At 36.9% G+C, this 22,824-nt stretch overlaps 1 protein-coding gene across 13 annotated transcripts in view; it reads right to left on the bottom strand.

Moving 5' to 3' along the window:
- NRXN1 (neurexin 1) overlaps window positions 1–22,824 on the bottom strand; it is a 1,209,846-nt gene that overhangs the window by 736,471 nt on the left and 450,551 nt on the right. For 9 of the 13 annotated variants that reach the window (XM_018055218.1, XM_018055215.1, XM_018055231.1 and 6 more), the window contains exons 6-8: window positions 9,183–9,484; window positions 7,045–7,068; window positions 5,862–6,023 (exon numbers count right to left, since the gene is read on the bottom strand). In XM_018055218.1, coding sequence (XP_017910707.1) covers window positions 5,862–6,023; window positions 7,045–7,068; window positions 9,183–9,484 — 488 coding nt within the window. The remainder of the gene's footprint in view (window positions 1–5,861; window positions 6,024–7,044; window positions 7,069–9,182; window positions 9,485–22,824) is intronic. The other 4 variants (XM_018055223.1, XM_018055219.1, XM_018055217.1 and 1 more) reach the window with 1 other exon arrangement.

A 22,824-nucleotide genomic window follows, 5' to 3' on the forward strand; every position in this document is an offset into this window, starting at 1 on the left:
CATTAGTAAAATATCTCCCAAAATAGTTACATTGAGGACATTCTGAAAAACATAAAGTAGAATTTAGTATCCTTAGTTACATAATTATACCGCCAGTAAAAATACATGGATATGTATGGAAAATGGCTAGGAAGAAGTGAGATGGAAATGCAAAGACAGTTCTCTTTTGAAAAGAATGAATGAGGCATGCAGAAAGGTTAACATAACTACACTGTAAAAATACCCACCGATATATATATTGTGACAATGTAATGGGAGAGGAAAGGTAGAAACTATCTCAGGGATCAGGGACCCCAAGAAGGAAAAGTCTGGAGGAAATTACAACCTGGGAGAACTATGTTTAATCATGACTTTGGATCTCCTATGAGGAAGTCCTCTCACATCAGTATCCTCCCTTTACCCAAGTTACATGATGATCAACGAAGATCTCTTTACCCTCCAAAGTTTTCCTTGATGTCAAATTTCTCCAACAGGTCAGACTTCTATTTCAAAATTGGAAAGAGTACTTAAAATGAAAATAAGTAAGCCATTTTATTTTTGTTCTTACATGTAAATGATACGCACTCTACTCTCTGAGTCATGAGGAAATAAGAACAGGATACCACAGAACCCACATTTGATGAGGTGGTTCTATCATAGAAGATAAACTGAGAAGCCTTCACAATCTTCTAAAGTTCTGTTGCCCTCCCAGAAGGATAGGAATTAAGAGGTATTTGCATGAAGGAACTCTTGTACCTTTTTCTCAGTAATGATACTGGAACATTGTTTGAACCATAGCAATGCCACTGCAAATGGCAGAGGGGACCATGCTGATCACATGCAGGCATCAACTAGTTTTTTCACAGTGGATGAAAATGCTTGCATAAGAGGATATTTTCTGAACCTCATCCACCACACAGCCTCTTCTAAATTTTTACTGTGAAAAGTTTCTCAGTGTAATTAAAGGCTGCATTGATCTAATTAGGTTGATGAAATTTTCAGTAGGGATTTGAGTCCCCCTAGCATTTCAATTATTTATTTATTTTTCTAGCATTCTTTCTTAGGCTTATCCCAAGCAACTTTTAGTGGTAGCATTCTAAATTTTCTTACTCAGGCAATGTATTTTAAGACCTTCAGCAAGGACACATAGCTAAAAACAAACTTCAAATAAAGCATTCCAAGTCATTTTATTGAACACAATCCTTTCCTTCCTCGTTGACTTCATTTCCCTACTAACAAACTATGCTGAGTAATTTTCACTCTGCAGGAGTGAAATAGGTGTTTCAAAGCATTATGAAGGCACAAAGGGACTAAGAAACGCATAATAACAGAAGGAGATTCTGAGGCAAGATTAATAAGGAGCAGCATGAGCCTTCCTTGTAAGTTATTTATTGCAGAAGCCCTCATGGTCGAAACACTGCAGTAGAAGCACATGATAGTAAGTTTTCCACCATCTTGGAATATTAAAACACAAATGAACAAAAACCTCTAGTGAGCACCTTAGGAATCAACGATGATACTTTTACACACACACACACACACACACACACACACACACACACACACACACACACACACACACAGCTTTCCTAGGAGTCTAAGGTGAATGGGCAGGACCATAGGTGTCCTCAAATAGACTCCATCTCACCTAGACACCATGATTTGACTTTCCACAGCATCTTCTGAATCTCTCTACTGTTGGAGCAATCACTCAAAAACTGGCTGCTGGAAAAACTAAATTTAATTTTAAATGATCTTTTTAAGCAACATATACTTCAGGTTTTAGTCAATAGCATAAAGAATGCAAAGAATATAGACAATGCTTCAGCCTAAGCATGATTAGTATTGGTTTGATAAAAATCAGATTTTATTTTTTTAAAGTCTATTTTCACAGACCTATCACCCTCCAGGAATTTCATAGATGTGGGCTGGTATATGGGTAATTTATTATTTATAATTGTTATTCTAACTTCTCAAGTTTATATTCTTGAAAGTAGTTTTCAGTGACCTCAAACATTTCTCCAAAGTCTTTTCAATTTATGATGAAAATACAAATATTTTTTTAAAACTGCTTTAATCCTCTTATCATAAATTCTTGACCATTCAACACTCCTTCTTGGTTTGAACAAAGCAATATATGAAGTTCAGGTTATATTTTGCCAAATTATGTTGAAATAATTCATTTTAAAATTTGTTAATCACTAAAAAATAAATTTCTTAATGAAGTTGCCTGCTCTCCATGCAAACCGAGTCTCATTTCAAAAAAGCATTATCAAATGTCAAATAGATAAAGCTCTAACTTCTAGCTACTTCTAATAAACACTAGATTATGGGTTGTTGCAAAGTAATTTTCCAAGAATAGAGATGTGAATTAGTGAGAGTGATAGGCCATCTCTAGTTTTGTATCTTGAGATCTTGAGTGCCACTGTTCATAATAAAACAGAACCAGTGATACAAATATTTTGTTTTATCTGACAATATTCTGTGCTCTAATCCTATTACCCCTTCATTATTTTGAGATGGAACAAATAACCTCTAGGTCCATTTCCCCATTTTCAAGATAAGGAGGCTGGACTTGGAAAGTGACTTCCAGGACTCTTCCTGTTTTAACACTCCAAAATTTCTTCTATGATTTCAGACATGGTATTATTAGAATCTCCTCCAGGATTGGTTATCCTAACGGGGATCACATACTAGACTGAAAATAAAAAAATGTTATGAGCCATATGTAAAATCATAATTAAGGTTTTACATAACAGTCTACAGGGCAGAAAGCCCATGACAGAGTTAAGGAAGGCTCATATGGGCTTAAAAAGAGATGGGATGAGAATGAATGTGGGTATGTTTCTCTCTTATCAGCAACTCTACAAAGCTCACCTAGCTGTGATAAGGTGATGTATCTCAAAGCCTATGATACTGTGTCACAATCATCTCAGTAGTAGGAAGAATAGAGCATTCTAAACAGATACTTAGACTTGGATGGAGACTAGGAACCATCTAAAATCTGATCAAGCAAAGTGTGCTATGAGCTGATCATGCCCATATCCTTCCATACTAGTGCATCAGGAGGAAATAAAGTGTAAGAGATTACACATTAATAAAACACTGGCAGGACTTGCTCCAAACACATATCCTGGTCTGTAGAGGAAGAGATGTAGGAAGTACCCTATCAGTAAGGCTGATATCTATCCTGCTGCTAAGTCACTTCAGTCGTGTCCGACTCTTCGCGACCCCATGGACTGCAGCCCACCAGGCTCCTCCATCCATGGGATTTTCCAGGCAAGAGTACTGGGGTGGGGGTGCCATCACCTTCTCCAGATATCTATCCTAGACCTACAGAAACAGTAACATGAGTGAATCCTCATTGTTTGGACTCAGTAGATGAAGTCGCACAGAAAACCACTTGACTCGGTTTTGGTGGTTAAAGACTAATTAAAAAGATAAGTGCAAAATTAATAAGCAGCAAGGATATAGCACAGGGAATTATAGCCATTATTTTGTAATAACCGATAATGGAGTATGGGGCTTCCCAGGTTGCCCAGTGGTAAGGAATCCACTTGCCAAGCAGAAGACATGCAGGAGGCTCAGGGTCAATCCCTGGGTTGGAGGAAAAAAAAAAAAAAATGGCAACCCACTTCAGTATTCTTGTCTGGGAAATCCCATGGACAGTGAAGCCTGGTGGGCTACAGTCCATGGGGTCACTGAAGAGCTGATTCAGTGACTAAAACAACAATAATGGAGTATAATCTGCAAAAAAATACTGAATCACTACATTGTACTTGAAACTAATACAAAATTACAAATCGACTATAATTAAATGAGATGAGTTGTAAAGTGTATCAACTACTTATTAATTCAAAGATATTAATGTGAGATATAGTTCAATCTTAAACTGTAATTTTAGATTAAGGCAATCCATTGAAGACTCATACACATAGGAAGTTGCCTGGCCCAAACTGAAATGTCAGAAGATGATGAGGCACAGTTGAGTTTGGGTGATCACTGCAGAAATTCTCATGTTTTTACAGGATACCCAGAAGGGCTCTTTAGCTAGATTTCAATTTCCTTTCTTTTTCCCAGTCACTAGCAAGACTAACTTACCAAAGAGGCTGATGGTAGATTGGAGAGATCACAGTAAAAATGATGGAATGATGTAGATGGTTAGGGTTATGATTCTGCCCCCACCCCAACTCCCATCTCTAAAAGAGGATCCAGGCATCATATTGTGAAATCTAAGTATGTTTTCACCATGCTTCTCCCCAGCTTGAAATGCGTTCTCCATCCCCAGCATCAACAAATCATAATTATCCCTCAAGATGTACACATTCTGACCTTCTCTGGGTCTTCCTTGCCTACTAGATCCCCATTCATTCACTCTCATTCATATTCAGATGGGCATAATGGCACCACACAACTGAATATCTCATTCCTCAGTCTATATTACTTTCCTTTTGTAATAAACTTGAGGGTTGACACAATCTTCTAACAAATATTTCTGTTAGGACACTGTATATTATGGTGGCTAAGGTTACACAAAATTCTGAAATCAGACAGCCATGATTTAGGCTTTAAAATTTGTTAGCCATGAGATCTTTGCTCAAGAAACTTACCTGTGCCAAACCTTAGTTTTTTTGCCCCCAAAATGCAGATAATTACTACTTATATTGTGGAGATCCTTATAAAGCTCTTAGGATAGCATCGGGTGCAAAATAAGAGCTCAGAAAATGCCTATTATTATAACAAAGGTAATAACTATTAAGATTTTATTATGCTCACAGAGCTTAGTGCAGTCTTAGGTCATGTTACATATTTGTAAAAATTAAAAGGTCTTTTCTGAGAGACAATCGATCCCTTCCACCACAAAGCACAAATGCTTCTTATATACACATTCATATACTAGGCAATGCAATACCCAGTATATTTATATAAATGGAAAACAGGTCAGGATAATTTAAGCACTGATAGTTTTTCACTGATGCTTACCTGAATTGAGTTTGATTAGAATATTTTCTTTAAAATAAACCAAAGCACATCACTGCTTACCAGCAACATCTATGGCTAATCAATAATAAATTCAAAGTTATTAAATTTTATATTTTATAGGTCTGTACCATTAAACTGCAGCCATATAATGCAAAGGGAACTTCTGGTTCTAGAAGCCCAAAGAAATTGGGTTGTACCTGCATGAAAACAGGCAGCTTTTATGGAAAAGTATTCATACAAGTCAAAACCCAAGGACATTCCTAATTTTTTTCTTCTCACACCCCAACAAGTTCTAATCCTATCAAAAGTTACAATCAACAATGACAGCTGAGAATGAGGGATGAAATTCTTGATATCTTTTAGCCTGAAAGCTTCTCTCAGGCGAACATCAAATTAACTCACAAATGAAACATCTTTACTTCCTTCAGAACATGGTAAAAATATAGGAACAAAGTTTATCATTCAGATTTATTTTGTGCTTGTTGAATTTGGTCTCTTTTAGCCAATTTTTTTTCTTCTTTTTTCCTGTAATGCTCAAATAAGTCACCACTGAATATATAACACCTAAGGCATTTGTAGAGATGATCAAGGTGTTTGGCTTAACTCTAAATCCAATATTTCTTTATGTCTGACTTCCTTTTATAGAGAATATGACTGCCCATGCAAATCTTAACTGTGAATTATTTATAGACTATAAAGATGAGGAACTTAATTCCTTGATAATGTTTTATGAGCTTCCCTCATCCCTCCAAACCTATAAAAACCCCAGTGGAATATTGAATTCAAGGTTGTGCCCTTTGACACCACAAACATCAGGTCTTCAGCAAAGGTGCTTTGAGTCTGGATCTGAAATGATGAAATCATGAATTAGAAATGATTCTGGTGACAGTGATATTTACCTCTTTGAGACAACCCATAAAGTTGTTACTGACTGGTGACCCTGGAAGGTCTGCTGTGCTGGGACTGCCTCCAACATAGAAAAAGTCATCAGACCCCAGCATGGTATAATCTTCTTGCGTGTAGCCCGTTGTGGTAAGAATCCCATCCACTGATATTGTCACCTAGATAACAAAGCACAGGGAAAGGACACGCTATACTCAGACCTACATACTGTAATCCTGGGATATGCCTGTGTTGTGTTTTGTTTTGTTTCATTTTTTCATTTTGCTTTTTGCTTTTTTTTTTTTTTTTTTGGTTTTTATTTTTAGACCTATGGCGGAACCCATTTTCATGTCTGTTTGAGGTTTATTCTTGGATTCTATTCAGCTAGCCCTAAGAGGTCTAAACTAGTTAGAGAGTTAACTGGTTATTGAACTAGTGTCAGCATCATCCCTATGGCAACTCAAAAGTTATTTAGCAGACACAAAAATGGTGTTAGTAAAATGCTTCCTAGGTTAGTTTTGCTGGTGTACGTATTAGTAAAGTTTAGTTGTCTGTTATTAACTAATCACACGTGCACCTTGTTAACAGAAAAGGCGCAAGCTCTTTCCAGCAATGTCACTGTTTGCACTATTGAGCAGCAGTTGTCCAGCATGCAAGCGCCTGCGTCCATGCCAAAGGGGAGGGGGCGCAAAACAACCAGTGGGAGCGGCACACGTTGAGGTGCACATGCAGGAGGGACAGGACCGTTCAGAAAGGAAAGGAAACAGGGAGAACCAAAGGAAAACACACAACTGCTCGATGATGAGGGAAAGATGAGTGGGTGTGGCATCTCCAGCATTCCCAAATCAAGGGCGCATGCCATGCGTCATGAATGGTTTGAGGCTGGCTGAGCTTGCGGTCACTCGGGCCAGCCACCATTTTGTCTTATCCCGTGTTAAACCACAGCTGGATGCAAAACGTTCGAAACGTTAACGATGCCCCTACAGGTGAGTTGGAAAACAGAAGTTGACAGGAACAGGTAAAAAATAAGAAGGTCAACAACAGATGAAAAGAAGGAGGTCAAAGTAAGCAGAAGAGTACCAACCGCAGTTCCTCTTTTGTTAATGATGTCTACAGTTAAAAGAAAGAAAGAAAACACACGGCAAACCCAAAATAAGAAACAATTAGAATGATATCTACCGAACAATGTAGTTTGTTTACCATAGCGTGTCCAATGCCTGAGTGCTTTGTGGAGAAGGGGGGAGAAAGGAAATTAAAAACTGTGAACAAAATAACGATCGTTACTTAAAAAATATGATGGTCTCTACCATGTTAGTACATTTTTTGATTCAGGTAACGGTTAGTAGAATGAAACATTCCATGAATGACATGTTAGTTATTAAGCATGTTAGTAACATAGAAAAAGGGCAAAAAAATTTTACAAGAAAAAAGCAGACTAACAAATAGGCCTCCCACAGAGGTAATATTTTTCCTGCCAGTATTGTTCATAACTTGCTATGAGACAGAAACAGACATATGGCAATGTTCCTTTGTCTCCCTGAGTACGTCTGACAGACATTTAAAGTCTAAAAGGGACTCCAAAGCCTAAAGCTCATCAGCTGACCACTGCCACCTTCTGCCCAGAAATGGTCCCCCACCCCCCCACCCCGGCCCACCCCAGCCCCTGCAAATTCATAGGAATTGGTTGGCATTGCCCTACTACTCAATTTTACAGCATACAAGGACTCCTCCTCAACTCCAAAACTTCCTTCGGTCATATTGATGGACTTTAGGATCACAGTTTACTGCAATGAAACAAAGCAAAGATCCTGACACATAGAATGAGTAGAATGGATTTGTTTTTAATCTATCCTGCCACACATGCACCCTGGCTGTATAACTGCAGTTTCCTTGGAGCTACCAATTCGCAGTTTGGTTTGTAACCTGAGCAAAGGCAAATCTAGAAAGCGGGCTCCTCAAGCCCCACCCTTCCTTCTGTGCTTCTCTCAAATGAGACTTCGGCCTCTTGGTGAGAATCTGAGAGGAAAATAAAAAGGGAAAACTAAAGAGACACACGCGTAAGAAGTCTGTGGTCTACAGCTACCCTGATGGTGGGAAACTCTCCCCCAGGGCAGGTAGGAAACATGCAGGGCCCCTCCCGTGACACTAAGGCCTCTGAAAGGTCTTGGAGGGTCTCAGGAATCCTTTACTTTTGCTCCTCTGCCTCAGCTAGACTAACCCTGCACTCCTAAAATTCCTGGTTGCTTCTCTAGCTTGGACAGTTTAAGCCTTTCAGAAGCGGGAAAGAAAAGGTTAGTCAGTTAACAGCTCAGAAAGAGAAGGCTGTTTTAGTAAAGGAAAACCAGAGACAATCCGGTCATTCTGCAACTGTTCAGAGAAACAACAAATATGTTAAGGATATTAGTTTGAGATCAGCATGTACTGCAGAAAAGTTAGTCACTGTCAACAATTTACAAAATGGTACATTGTAATATCATAAAATTTCAAATAGTAACCAAAACTTATCATGTTCAATATATAAGGACAATCTATTCATTTCCATCTGAATATATATATATATATACTGTAATAATATGTCTCAGTTAAAAGCATACAGTATATGGGGGCCCATAGATAGACTGAAAAAATCGTATTTTTCTAATATGTAGATACTTGGAAGAATTTTTAAAAATATAATCAAATAGAAATGGGCATTTAGAATATGAACTGGTCTCTGCAGAGACATCTGGGGCTTAACATAAGTGTCTGTGCTAACAAATAAATATATCTTCATAAATAGATTCTTAAGGAGATGTGGAAATCCCCAAATACATTTCCTCCCTTCAGGGGCTTTTTCTGTCCTCATTTCATTAGGGAGCCTCATTCAGATTGGGCTGGGGAGGAAGTAGGGATCGACACAATCCTGAATCACAAACACATTGTTGTTTGATTTTTCTTTTTTTTTTAACTACAAAAAAGGAACTGTGATTTAATGATCCCAATGTACATGCTTTCAAATGATCACCATGAAAACTATAATTTAAAATCAAATAAACAAAAAACCAAAAACACAACAGAATCACACACGTCACAGGAAGGGCAGGTCTCAGGGATGACCTTGCAGCCCTCTGGGAAACTGTCACATGTTGATGAGTCAAAACAGCCTTTGGGCCCCTGGAACTTTCTAGATATGCCCCTGCTCAAGTATGGCAGGAAGATTTATCTCAGAAGAAGAAAAAGCTAATTTGTAAGCGACTCTGAGGAGCCCTATCTCATGTTGTTAGGGTTTTCAAGTACCACACAGACACAGCTGTAGCGAAAAACAAAGCCAGTTACTCTCTTATCCACTGCGCTGTTACCTGACGCAGATTCCTGGTGACTTTCACATCATGCCAGGCATTATCATTAAACTTTCCATTCACGGGCTCCACTAGTGCTTCAAAGGCCCCTGATCCCAAATTAATGACCAGAGAGACAGCTCCATTTTTCAGGGCGAGATTGACATAATCGGCTGATTTCCCGGTGTGAAGCATCAGTCCATTCCTCTGAAGGGTTTTAAAGGACAGAGTTATTTCATCGCTGCTGCTTTGAATGGGGTTTTGAGACAAGTCGTAGCAGAAGTATTCCGATCCCTTGAAAGTGGCAATATATTCTTCTTTTCCTGGAGGGAAACAGATACACACATGCATAAGTAAAGAAAATATACTATGCAAATTACCAAATCTTAACAGAAACGATAACTAATCAGCCCCCAGATTAACTCTTTGTCTAGTTAACATTCATGACAAGAGCCTTAAACAGCACTGTGAAAAAGTGAAAGGGTTAGTCACTCAGTCCTGTTCGAGTCTTTGTGAACCTGTGGACTGTAGCCTGCCTGGCTCCTCTGTCCACGGAATTCAGGCAAGAATACTGGAGTAGGTTGCCATTCCTTAACAATACTGTAGGTGGCAGCATATTTTTAAGAAACATCAGCTATTGGGCCATCAACTGCAATAGCTTAATCTGACATTCTTGAAAATTCAATTAATTTTTAAGTATCACTGCAAGAGCTTTGATCAGAGCAAGTAGCTCTGTGATATCTCCAGGGCACGAGTCAGGTACCATAAATACATATTGGATGGTTCTACTCTGCTGGCAACAATGGATTCCAAAGTGTTTGCAACATTCTCTCCATCCAACTGAGGTTATTTTAATTTTCAGTGAGGTATTTATATTCAAAGATCTTCTCAGTGAAGAGCCAAATATTTCCACCATTGAGAAACCATAACAAATTATCTGGTGAGGGGAAAGTAAAAAAGAAAAATGACAGAATTTGGTCTGGGAGTGAATAGATTTCTTATAGAACAAATGCTTTTTTTTTTTTCTTTCTCCCTGGGTGGAGGGGACAGTGATAGAAGGCCTAAAGGCAGAAGCTGGATTATTTGTTCATTCTCTGATCTCACCAAGCAGATGGCAAGACTGGCTTTTATGAGACTGGTAAGAATTCCAGCACATTCTCAGGGGAATAGCATGTAAATGAGGTCTCAACATTTTCTATATTTCTCAGTCTTCTCCACATTTATTTAGGGGTAACAACGTGGATCCCACAAAATGTTAAATCAAACAGAAATGGTGGCTATTTGGAAAGAGCAGTCTTTTCCTACTAATTAAGTGAGTTAATCAAAGGAAAAGTAGAAGCCAAAATCTCCTTCAACTTTCTAGGCAATGATGGCATTGTCCCAAGAAAAATGAGACCGTATGGTCTGGACTCAGCTTCTAATAAACTATAAACATAGAATTACAAGTGGTACTAGAGAATCTGTTTCACTGGTAATATAGCATCTCTACTGTGCCCACTGGAGGGTTCAAAGACCAACAGGGGTCTCACTTTTATCTTTATCTTGGCAATAGGATTTTAACTCAGGACTACTTTCATTCAGTAGACATATATGTCATGTCTTTGCATTGGAGCTCAAATTAAGGTCTCAGCTCATCAGGGTCCAATGACCTGACTCTCTGGATACAAAAAGCATTGTAACTAATACAGGCAGGCAAGGCAAGGCACTGAGTAAGATAGTGAGCACCTAAGAACTTTCACAAGAGAGTGAACCCTTGAGGAAGAGTTATTACCTACTAGTAAACTATTAGTGAAGACTAGTGGTCAGGCCAAATCCACTACAATTTAGTCAGAGTCATAGCAATGTCAGCCCGATCCATACTAAAAGGTCCCTTCCTTTCATATACTCAAATTATTAGCTGAAATCCGCAAGTGTAGGCCCAGTGCTAGTCTTCAGCGATAGTGGAATGACTAACACTGACCTAATCCCTTTCTCTGAAAGTCTACGGTTTAGGTCTTTGCTTCTCAGGTTAGTTCAGTATGGCAAATGGCTTGATATTGGGAGCCAGCACAACTAAATATTTATGATATAATGAAGGGGGGGGAAACATAGGCTAAAGTACGAATTTAGATCCTAGCGGGCCACGTGTTAACTGTACTGGGGGGCAATTATGCATCTTTTAAAATTTCAGTTTCTAAACATGGTTAGTGATACCGGTCTCTCAGGATATAACGAGATTATGCTGTACAGACATCTGGGAAAGTTGGTGGGCACTAGAAATGGTAGATGTCTTCCTCCTAACCTAACTAATGTAATAAATATGGTAAATGACCTAAAACAAATAGCATATGCCATACTTCATTATGAAATCTAGAAAACTCTCTTTAAGATCAGTTATAGAACAAGATGCCCGCTATCAACATACTGAGCTTCAAGTCCTAGCTAATGTAGGAAGAAAAGAAAACCTTAAGAGCATTATCAAGAGTACAGGTGGAAAAAAAAAAATCACATTAGGAAATATAATTGTACAATTGAAAGACCAAAAGTATCTTCAAAATCTATTAGGTTTAAGATACTTCAGACAGATTGCAGGGTTCTATGAACTGGGGAAAACCAATGTTTTAAACATATAAACTGATCGATAGATTAGGTGAAATTCCAACAAAAATATCAATAATTTTTTTTTAACAAATTTGAAAAGCTGCTTCTATAAGTTCTATGGGAAAACAAAGAGCGCAAAATAGCCAAGATAGATCAGAGAAAGAAGATTAAGGAAGCTTCCTGGGTAAAGATGAACAACTATTAGAAAATCGTGATAGTAAAGATAATTCATTAGGATAGACAAAAGGAGAGAATAAAGATAATAATCAAACTAAAAATAATCATGCATATACGAAAATGATTTATGTCGTCGGGCATTGCAAAAAAGTGAGAAAAGTACAGATTAGTCAAAAAGTGGTGTTGGGACAACAGGTTAACTACATGAATAAAGTGAAATTGAATATTTACATTATTTTGTTTACAAAAATCAATTCTCCATGGACTAAGAACATAAATTAGTGAGGTAAATCTGTAAATTTTTGTTAAGACAAGAAACTATGATATGGAGGTATGGAAGAATTTATTAAACAAGCATAAAAAACTAATCAAGTATTGATATATTCAACTGCATTAAAATTAAGAACACCTGTTTATCAATAATACCATAAAGAGAGTAAGAATCTAAATTAAGTTGGCCGAAAATGCTTTCATACCATATTAATCTGCAAAGGACTACAATACAGGATTTGCAAAGCATTCTGATAAATCAGTTTGGAAAAAAAAAAAGATTTGAAAAATGGGAAAATTGGCAAACGATGTTTGGATACAACTGAACAACAACAACAATTTCATAGAAAAACCGGTATATACTATTAGAATAAATAAAAAGATGTTCAATTCTTTGAGTCTTGAGGGAAAGGCAAAACTCAAATTCAGAATTCATTTTGCAGCCATGAAATTGACAAAAATTGAAAAGATAGAAAAACTCCAGGTTTTGTAAAAGCTATGGAAAAAATAGTCATTGTTATCCAATGCTAATTAATGAGAGTGCTGATGAGTTTAAAATCGACCAACTGCAATAAGCACTATTTGGCCTTATGCTACCCCATGGGGACATCACATATTATAAAGGTATTGGTCTTCAGAAAATAGTTACCATAATCAATAAAAATAACATTCCCAATTTCTTTCAATCCATTACTCTCTCCTCACTGCTCTGATCATTTGATGAGTAATAGGAATATGGAGCCAAGAGAATTCAAGGAATAGGGAGCCAAAAGAATTCTGGCTCATATCCATATACATACATCAGATATGGTGAGATTCACTTATCTGAAGAGGATATTTGCAAACTTTTCATCCCCACTGAATACTCAGAAGAGGTCTCTGAACCAAAAGGAATTTTAGAGATCTTCTTCTAGCCTGAGTTTTAATCATTCGGAAAGTGATTCACATGGAGTTTAAATGTCAAATTCAGAAAATGCCAGTCACAGAAGAGGACTTGAATTCAGCCTACTACCCTTAAATACTAAAGAACAGAGAGTGGGTCCTTGAAGAGGCTTGTTGCTAGTTAAGAGGCTGTAGCATTTTATCCAGGAGACTTCACATCATTCCAAATATGATTTATGCAAAATAAATCCAGATAATGTGGCAGAGCCAAAGGAAAAGTACTAAATATTAGAGTTTATAGTTTACTAGATGGAAATCTGTGAAGTTATATGAATGTCAATAACATTTTACACCATCATATTCATATTACTCAAAAATGAAAGTATATCACTCTTTTTATGTTAATACCAAATTAAGATAATTTAAATTTTCATTAAATGCAACCATGTAGTTTTGGAAGAATTCACCCTGTAGAACATAACTTTACTTCAAAAAATCATAAATGAGACATGAATCTAAGCAGGGAAATATTTTTGTTAGGTTCTTTTTCAAGAAAGAATTTGTTTACCATATGAGAATATGTAAGTCATTCAATTTTCTTCAAGAGAACTATAATTCGTCCTTGTTACCATGCTGTCTTTATCATTAAGTTTTGTGCTATGTCAAATGCAAATACCAAGTAGCACAGTAAAGAGTTATTCATGCTTTCCTGTTGAACAATTAAAGAAAGGGTCTACATCCATTTTAAAAGATAAGATCCAAATATCTTATGCATTTCTAGTATGTTCTAAAACAATAAACATCAAAAAGAAATTAGATTCACAACTATAGGAAAAGATGTTCAACTTTATTAGAATTCAGAGAAATGCAAACTAAACCATAATAAAATATCAATATATTACACCACAATGAATAAAAAAATAAATAAAACAAGTGAAAAAGACAAAATGTACCAAGTGTTAGGATGTGGAGCAACTGGAACTCTTATGTATTGCTGGTGAGAACTGCTTTTTGAAATTAGCAGTATCTTTAAAAGATAAATTTGCCTATCTTATGACCCAGGAATCTCCCCTTATAAGTATACATCCAACAAAATGAACACAAGATCATCAGAATTACACACTAGAATGTTTACAGCAGCACTCTGCATAACAACCTCAAACTGGACAGTACTTAAATGCCAATCAATAGTAGAATGGATAAATAAATTGGGGCATAATTATAGAATATTATATTAAACAGCAAAGAGAATATATGGTCTATAACTACATGCAAAAATATGGATAAAACTCATAATGATAACATTGAGTAAAAAAAAAAAAGCCAGACAAAAGAGAAGATACTTATAATTTCATTTATATAAAAAAAATAAAACTAAATCTCTACTGTTGTAAGTCAAGGTACTGACTGCCTTTGATAGAAATGAAGGGGAAACTAGTTAGGAGGACGTTGGGGGTACTAGCAGCATTCTGTTCTTGACCTGGGTTTTTTTATGTGTGTGATCAGAGTGCAAACATTCATATAGCTATACACTAATGATATGTGCACTTTCTAGTATTTATACTATATTTCAAAAAATAATTTAAATTCATAATCTAGATGACTGAGAACAAAATGAATTCATCTGATAAGGTCGTTTCTTCCTGATTAATAGGGTGATAGGAGCAAGACACTACTTTATTAATAGTACTTTTATTAGTAACAATGAAAATAACAACAATAGTAATAATACCAACTATGCATCACTTTAGAACTTTTCTATGTATGTCAATATCCCTTAACACCATTTGCTCTCCAGAGCAACCTCACAGGATTTAGAAAATATAAATAAGCTGCATGGATGTAATTATAATTGTTTGAGGGACCATACTTCAAATGTGCTGATTAATGGATCACTGTTTAGATGAAGGGGGTGTCTACTACTCAAAATGCTACAACAGAATTAGAGAAACATCTAATACACTGCTCAAAAACTTGATTTATTTTTCTAATATTCTATATTAATTTGTTTTCTGTTATAATACAATTGGAGAAAGAGATATCTAATGGGTGCCACTGGATTTCAGTCCTCACCAATTTTCAACTCTCTTACGACTCGAACAAAAATACACAATTCTTGCTCATCTAGTTTTCTGAAGGAAAATTCAATGAAAAAAATCTAAATTGTATAAAATCTGAGTTCTATTCTGAGGTCTAAAATCACTCAACTGAACAAGGAAGAATATGTAGAAAACATGACTTCCCAGACATACCAGATAAAACAAAGAAAGCGAAATCTAGAGGATTTAGAACATGAATCAAAGTGTGAGAGAGAGAAGTCACTCAGTCGTGTCCAACTCTGCGACCTCATGGACGGTATAGCTGACCAGGTCCTCCATCCATGGAATTTTCCAGACAAGAACACTGGAGTGGGTTGCCATTTCCTTCTCCAGGGGATCTTCCTGATACAGGGATTGAACCCGGCTCTCCCACACTGCAGGCAGATTCTTTACCATCTGAGCCACTGGGAAACCCCAAAGTGTGAGGGAGACACTCAAAAAAGCTCAGGCAGGCATGGGTTATATTCATAGTTCTTAGAAGAGGGATGGGATGGTCTTCAGGTGGCTCATGCCTGCTATCACACTCCTATTTAGACAAGCTGGAATTTATTGGATATATGTTGAGATGATAAAAGACTTCTAGATTACATAAGGTAGTGTCAAAAATCCTCTAAAGAAAAATTTTAAAGATATGTGACAGAATCTTCAAACATTAGGAAGGCTATTCCTTACAGGAGCGATTCCATTTTGCAGTGAATCAGGGGTGTGAATAGAATCAAAGCATAATAGCTATGAGAAAATATATCTCAAAATAATAGACTTTATAAGAGAGCTATCCATAGGTGGAACATTTCATTTACTAGAAAACAAATTTCTCATCACAGAAAGGACTTGAACATAACCGAAACTTAACTGGATATGGCAGATAGTGTTCAATCTTTGGATGGTCAACTGAACAAATGGATCCTTTTTAACAGCAAGAATTACTGATTTATACTTTAGAGAGTAGAATATTCGACAAAAAAAAAAAAAAAAGGTTATATGACTTTTCGAGTTCACTCACAAATTGATTCTCAGAGCAGTGCCCCTTCCCATTGCTTATGCTTTGGGTCAAGTCTCCCTAATTTTACCCTATGTTGCCACAACTTTCAAGCTCACTGAACTTCTTTACTAAGTGAAGGACCTGCAAGGAAATGACCCTAATTCCTAAGGCAAAGATATCTATGGTCAGAGAGAAGTCTTACTATTTCCACTTACATGGAGAATGTCAGGCTATTTTCTGAAGGCAAGAACCTGACCTACATTATTGTTCTCGATTATCTTGCTTTTCATATATACAGTCCCAAATCACACAGGTTTATAAGGTTTCACTATACCTTAAAATATATTCTAAGGTTGTGTTCAACACAAACCAGGAACTAAAATCAACACATTAAAAAAAAAAGTGAACAAAAACTTTCTGTTTGAGTAAGAGGCTTGTTTCATTTGTTTTACTGCTCTAGAAGTCAAATACACAAGAATATCATGCCAAAAATATTCTTGACTAAGCAAAGGTACACACTAGAAGTTTACATTATTACATTAAATAACAAGCCTGGCTGTCTCTGACTATGAAGATAAAGCAAGCTTAGAAAAACAGAAAAAGAAGGTCTGACTATTGAATCACATCAGGTTAAATTTTCAGTTCCTAAGAAGTGTAACAGAAAACAGCACAGTTTTATTTGCCAAAATCCTTTGTAATTTATACATTAAAACAATCAATTGATCACTGTAAGGAAAAACAGCATAATTTTAAAGGGAGAATAGTTCTTTATCTGGACTTTCTCTCAGATGAAATGTCATAAATCATTCCAAAATTCCCAATTATGATTCAACCTACAGAAATTCTCTGGTTAGCTTCTATTGTTTGCAGCAAGAAATAAAGCTTCATAAAATATTCATTGTTCATGGTTTTATTTCACTTCAGATACACCTCAAGGCAACCAATCTGGAAGTAAGTTGCCAAGTATCCATCAGATAACCCTAGAAAAATAGGCATAATTTTAATGATGATATATGTGAAGTCATTAAATATGAAAGTGAAAGACTTAGATATTATTTGACGTAATGCTTTCATTTATTAGCTGAAGAGAGTGAGGGTTGAACAGATAAAACCATGATCACATTAATTAATTGGAGTAGAATAATAACATGTAAACCCCCCTTGCTTTCTTTATTCCAATCTTACTCTTTCTTACTCCCTAGATAATGCCATGAAATGAGCTTCTAACTAATGACCAAAAACTAAATGCCATTTACACTTGAACATACTCTAAAAAATAAAAATAAAAAATAATAGGACACAGCTCAATACTCCAGGACAATTTTCCAATTCTATTGTGCGACTGATTTGCATTTGTATGTATAACTGCAGGTGCTGGGAACCAAACAGGCCACTCCAAGTCTTAACTGGCTTGATGACCATTCACTTCTGCACAGATCAGATGACACGTAGGAAAAGTCATAAACAAACATTCACCAGGTGTGCAATATTGTAATTTCTGGGCCTGCCTCAGGCTCAACTCCCACAGTTGAATCTATGACTAGCTCCATCATCTTTTAACCTGGTGGATATCAGTGACACGATCAAAGCAAAAACATAGCGTTGCATGTGCTGTGCTTAGTCACTCAGTCGTGTCCTACTCTTTGTGACACCATGGACTGTAGCCCACCAGGCTCCTCTGTCCATGGGGATTCTCCAGGCAAGAATACTGGAATGGGTTGCCATGCCCTCCTCCAGAGGATCTGCCTAACCCAGGGAAGGCAGATTCTTTACCATCTGAACCACCAGGGAAACCCATAGCATGGTGAATATAGGCTTTCCAAAGCAACTCTATATAAACTTATGATTTCTTTGGGTGTCAATGAATGAATACCTAATAAATAAATAATATATATATATATGTATATATAGCATATATACTATTTCATATATAATCAGAGGATTACAATGATGTTTATAGCAGATTTATAGATATCCTGTATTTAAGCATAGAAACATTCCTCATTTATGCTATTCTTCATTATACCCTGGAGGCAACCCACTCTAGTATTATTGCCTGGAGGATCCCATGGAAAGAGAAGCCTGGCAGTCTACAGTCCATAGCATCGCAAAGTCAGACATGATTGAAGCAATTTAGCACACACTCACACATTTATACTGATCAGTATAAACTAAAAACACTTGTATTATATTTATTTATTTTTGACTGTGCTAGGTGTTTATTGCTTTGAGAAGACTTTCTTCAGTAGTGGTGAGAGGGGGCTACTCTTTGTTTCAGTGCAAGGGCTACTCATTGTGGTAGCTTCTCTTATTGGGGAGCACAGCTTCTAGGTGTGTGGGCTTCAGCAATTGTGGTACACAGTCTCAGCAGTTGTGGCTTGGAGCTCAAGAGCACAGTCTCAACAGTTGTGGCACATGGGCTTACTTGCTCCATGGCTTGTGAAATTCTCCCCGACCAGGGATTGAACCCAGGTTCAATATTTTATATATTTATTTATATATCATTGGCAGGCAGATTCTTATCCACTGTGCCACCAGGGAAGTCCAAGAACACTTGAATTTTAGAGTGCCACACTTTGCACCAGGAGAAGGGGTACTGGAAACCCATGGTGTGTCTTTGATCTTAAGGCAAAGAATATTGAATCCAAAAAGCCACACATGTAAAGCCTAGTATTGAGTTCAAATTGAGAGGGAGATTAATAATCCATTCAGGCATCATTCTGGTCAAACTTTTTTTATTTTATTCCATGTACAATGGGAAGTCACTGGAGTATTGCAGGCTGAAAAGTGATAAGATTTGATCTGCATTTTAAAAAGTTCAGTCTGACTTCTACATAGAGATTGGATTCTGGATATGTATGAAAGTGACAGCAATAAGCCTGAGAGTTATAAAGTTATAGATCATAGGAATGGGGGCTACAGAGTCATATACAATTGGGTTTGAATTCCACTCTCACATTATGAGTAATAATCACTTAATAATAATCACTCATCTTAAAAATCTGTTTTCTGATCAATGAGTGGAGGCATAGGAGCTATATACATGATGGTTAGTTGTGAGAATTAAGTAATGTAACACGTGTAATAAATTTATTAGAATCAAAATCCAAAGGATATATTCATGGTATATAAACATGAAAGGATATTTATTTATGCATTCGTTATATTCCCTCAGTTGCTGATTTTAAACATGCACACACTGTCACTTCCTTTCCCCATCTCTTAATAACATCCTGGGCAGACTTACTAAATCTCTGGTCTTTTGGTTATTAAAGACTCAGGCTACTTGATAACTTTCACCTCAGATATAAGTTTCACCCCTCAATTCACAGTCTGAGTTGAGGACCAAAGGGAGGATGTGGTATAAAAAGAGACATCTTTTTACCACCTGCCTTAAAACCTGGCCCTTCTGGTATATTCGGATGGAGTAGATGAGAGGGAGAGAACAAGACAGAGGCCACTGTTGCAGCCTCCTTCTATTGGTTGTAACTGCTTCTTTGGTTCACCCTCCCTGACCTCTAATACCCTTGAAATGGTAGACTCAAGTACGCTTTACGACCTCATCACTGCATTTTCCAAACATAATGAGACAGATAGAGAGGTGGGGATGGGGTTGATTCATCTGGCCCAACTTGCTTCATCCTCTGGTTCTAACACATTGCATCTGGCTCCTGTGATCCCCTGGCCCTGCAGCCCAGCAAGTGGCCTTCTTGTGAGTAATACTGGCCAGATGGTTCAAGCTCCAGACTAAAGTACAGTGTCTGCATGACCCACAGAATCTTAGGCATCCTGGCTACACCAGATGTTGAGACTGTAAGCTACCCTCCTTCGTCTCTTTCCGTCCTGCCAGTTCCCTTTCTCCTCAGTAAGGCAAAGGCAGGTCAGCAAGTTTGATGCAAACACTGTCATGCATCAGGAATGCACAATGCAGATAAGCTTCTATAGCAGTCTCTTCTCTCTATTACCTCGGGCAAATAAGCAGACTCTCCTTGGACAGTATATTTTCATGAGGCCTATCATCTACTGACTCTTCGGTCCACTCACTCATCTCTTATGCTTGGGTAGATAAGGAAGGTGGGAAGTAGGGAGGCAGGAATTGGGTTAGAGGTTGTCAAAAGATCACTTTTGCTGTCTTCTACTAAGTGCTGAGGGAGATAAGTGGCCAGTGTTTAGAGATTTTCTTTAGAGTAGAGGTTACTTAAATTCTGTTTCAAGGGGCTTTAATCAACAATTCTATGCAAAAAATTTATCTTCAACATTCTGCTGTGAATATAAAGAAGTATGTTTTATATTATCTGGCATATGGAGAGCAATCAGCTGTTGGTTATCATTATCATTACTGGTTATCACTATTATTACTGACTTTTTGTCCTCTGTCCATGGAATTCTCCAGGCAAGAATACTGGAGTGGGTAGCCATTCCCTTCTCCAGGGGATCTTCCTGACCCAGGGATTGAACCCAGGTCTCCTGCCTTACAGGTAGATTCTCTACTGTCTCCGTCTGACCAACAGGGAATCCCATTAAAAAAGTAAATATCATATTTTAAAAGACTGTCCAGTAGTTTGTTCATTTTTTAAATCAGCTTTTTACCTAATAATTTAATAACTAGAATTTCATTTTGGCCAATACCCTAATTCTAGGAAATTGTTGGTTAATTAGGTTCATGCTGTAAAAAAGAGATGGAAGGAAATAGCATAAAGGAAGAAAAAATGTGTTTTTCTATTGATGACTTATTCTTTTAAAGAAGTTTAAACCTGAATGACTTTCAAAATGATTTCATGAGGTTTTTGTGCTTTTTTTAACTTTCATTTTTCATTTTCTAAAAAAACAAAATAAAACATCATAGTAAAGATCAGGAAGGTTGAGCACTGGTCTTGACTCAGCCACTTTCAGCTCTCTGTCCCTTTGGTCTCCGCATTTAGCCTCACTGGGCCTCATTTTCCTCTATGGCAAAGGGACATAGCTGGACTAAGTGATATCCAGTGATTCTTTCAATTTTAAAATTTTATGGTCCTATAACATTCTTGATTTATTGAGCCACTGTTTCACCGATTCATTCAATAAACATTTACTGAGGCTCAACTTTGTGCCAAATTCTACTGCTTTCCTGCTCTCAAAATTACACAAGATAGTTAAAATGTCTTTAAAGTTTTCTGATGATGATACTTTTACAAAGAACTTTCCACAGCAACCCCTCTGTCTATCTGAGCTTCTAGAGCTAATTTTCCTCTTAGACTGTAAGGACTTAAAATTTAAGAAAAATAAAGCAACATTGAAAGTGTTCTGTTCACACTCTTATCAGAAGCAAACTTTCTATTCTGATCACTTTTCTTCCTTGTCCAGAAACAAATACCTTCAACAGACTTTCTGGTTCAATATATGCTGGGGTGTTAAAAGAATGTGTTTGATGAAACTTTTTTTTCCTCCCAAATTTAAGGCATTTTTTCATATAAGTGAAATTCCTAGAATATAAAACATTTTAAGAGGATAACATTTTACCATAAGTTTATATGAATCAATTCAGGACCATGTATTTCTCTAATGAATGTATGAAAGGATATATCAACAATGAATAGTGTTTTCCAATCAACAATGACTAATGCTTTCCAATGGATTAGTTTGGAATTAGGAATCCTGGGTTCAGTTTCCCCACTTGATGGGTTTGTGCTACATGACCATGGGCACATATGTAACTGAGTCAGAGGTGACCACAGTACAATGACTATCATGATGTTGCCACGCCACACCTTCAGATTTTTTAAAATAAGGATTGGTGAGATAATGATTTTAGCATCATGATTATTAATTATATACTGATTCTTCCATAACCTCCCCACACCCATCTATCATAGCTGTATTGAAAGCATCATAAATCAACACAGCCAAGCTCAGCATTTCTCAAACCAGGTTTCTCATCTGCTTTGAATACTATTTTCTCAAGTCTCCCAAGAATGGTACAAATCAGGTACCTTTCTAGATACAGAGGAGAGAAGTTATTCTGTTCAATAGATTTCTTAGGTCTTTATTCCTTTCCCAATACCAGCAGAACTCTAGCTTAATGCAAATATACAGAATTTATCGGAAAGAATTCAGAAGTAGTTTACAGAATAGAAGGAATTGCTGAACCATGAAATCTTGGTAGGGAAGAAACATGGGGAAGAGCTAAGCTCCTCACAGGCTCTGGTCTCCTATAAGGCTGTATCACTCATATAACTCAACAACAGTGAACCCCAGTCTCCAAGTAATTACATTTCAGTTTCTAATTCCCCAAAGGGGATGAAATTTGATTAGCCCAGCTTGCATTGGTCAGAAATATTTATTCCCGGTTCAGATTTTTATGATTGGAGTAGGGAAAATAGGCAGGATTATAAAACAAGGGGCATGTGTGGGAATAATTGTCAGAGAACAGTCTCATTGGTTAATATCTGACATTGTCAACAAGTCGGTAACTTGTTGGGATCTAATATTAAAAGAGCAAACTTCCTAGAATGTAGAAATTATTATAATTACCTTTTTAGTGCCATCTACAATATACATTTATGTCTTAGGCTCCAATTTTTAAAATTAGGACACTGGTTGGTTTGTGATTAACAATGAAACTTCATCAGAAATCTCAGTGAGTCACATAAATGTAAATTTTAGAACAGGAAAAAGGAGACCTATAAAAGTTATG

This window comes from Capra hircus, chromosome 11, assembly GCF_001704415.2.
Source record: "Capra hircus breed San Clemente chromosome 11, ASM170441v1, whole genome shotgun sequence".
NCBI lineage: Eukaryota > Metazoa > Chordata > Mammalia > Artiodactyla > Bovidae > Capra > Capra hircus.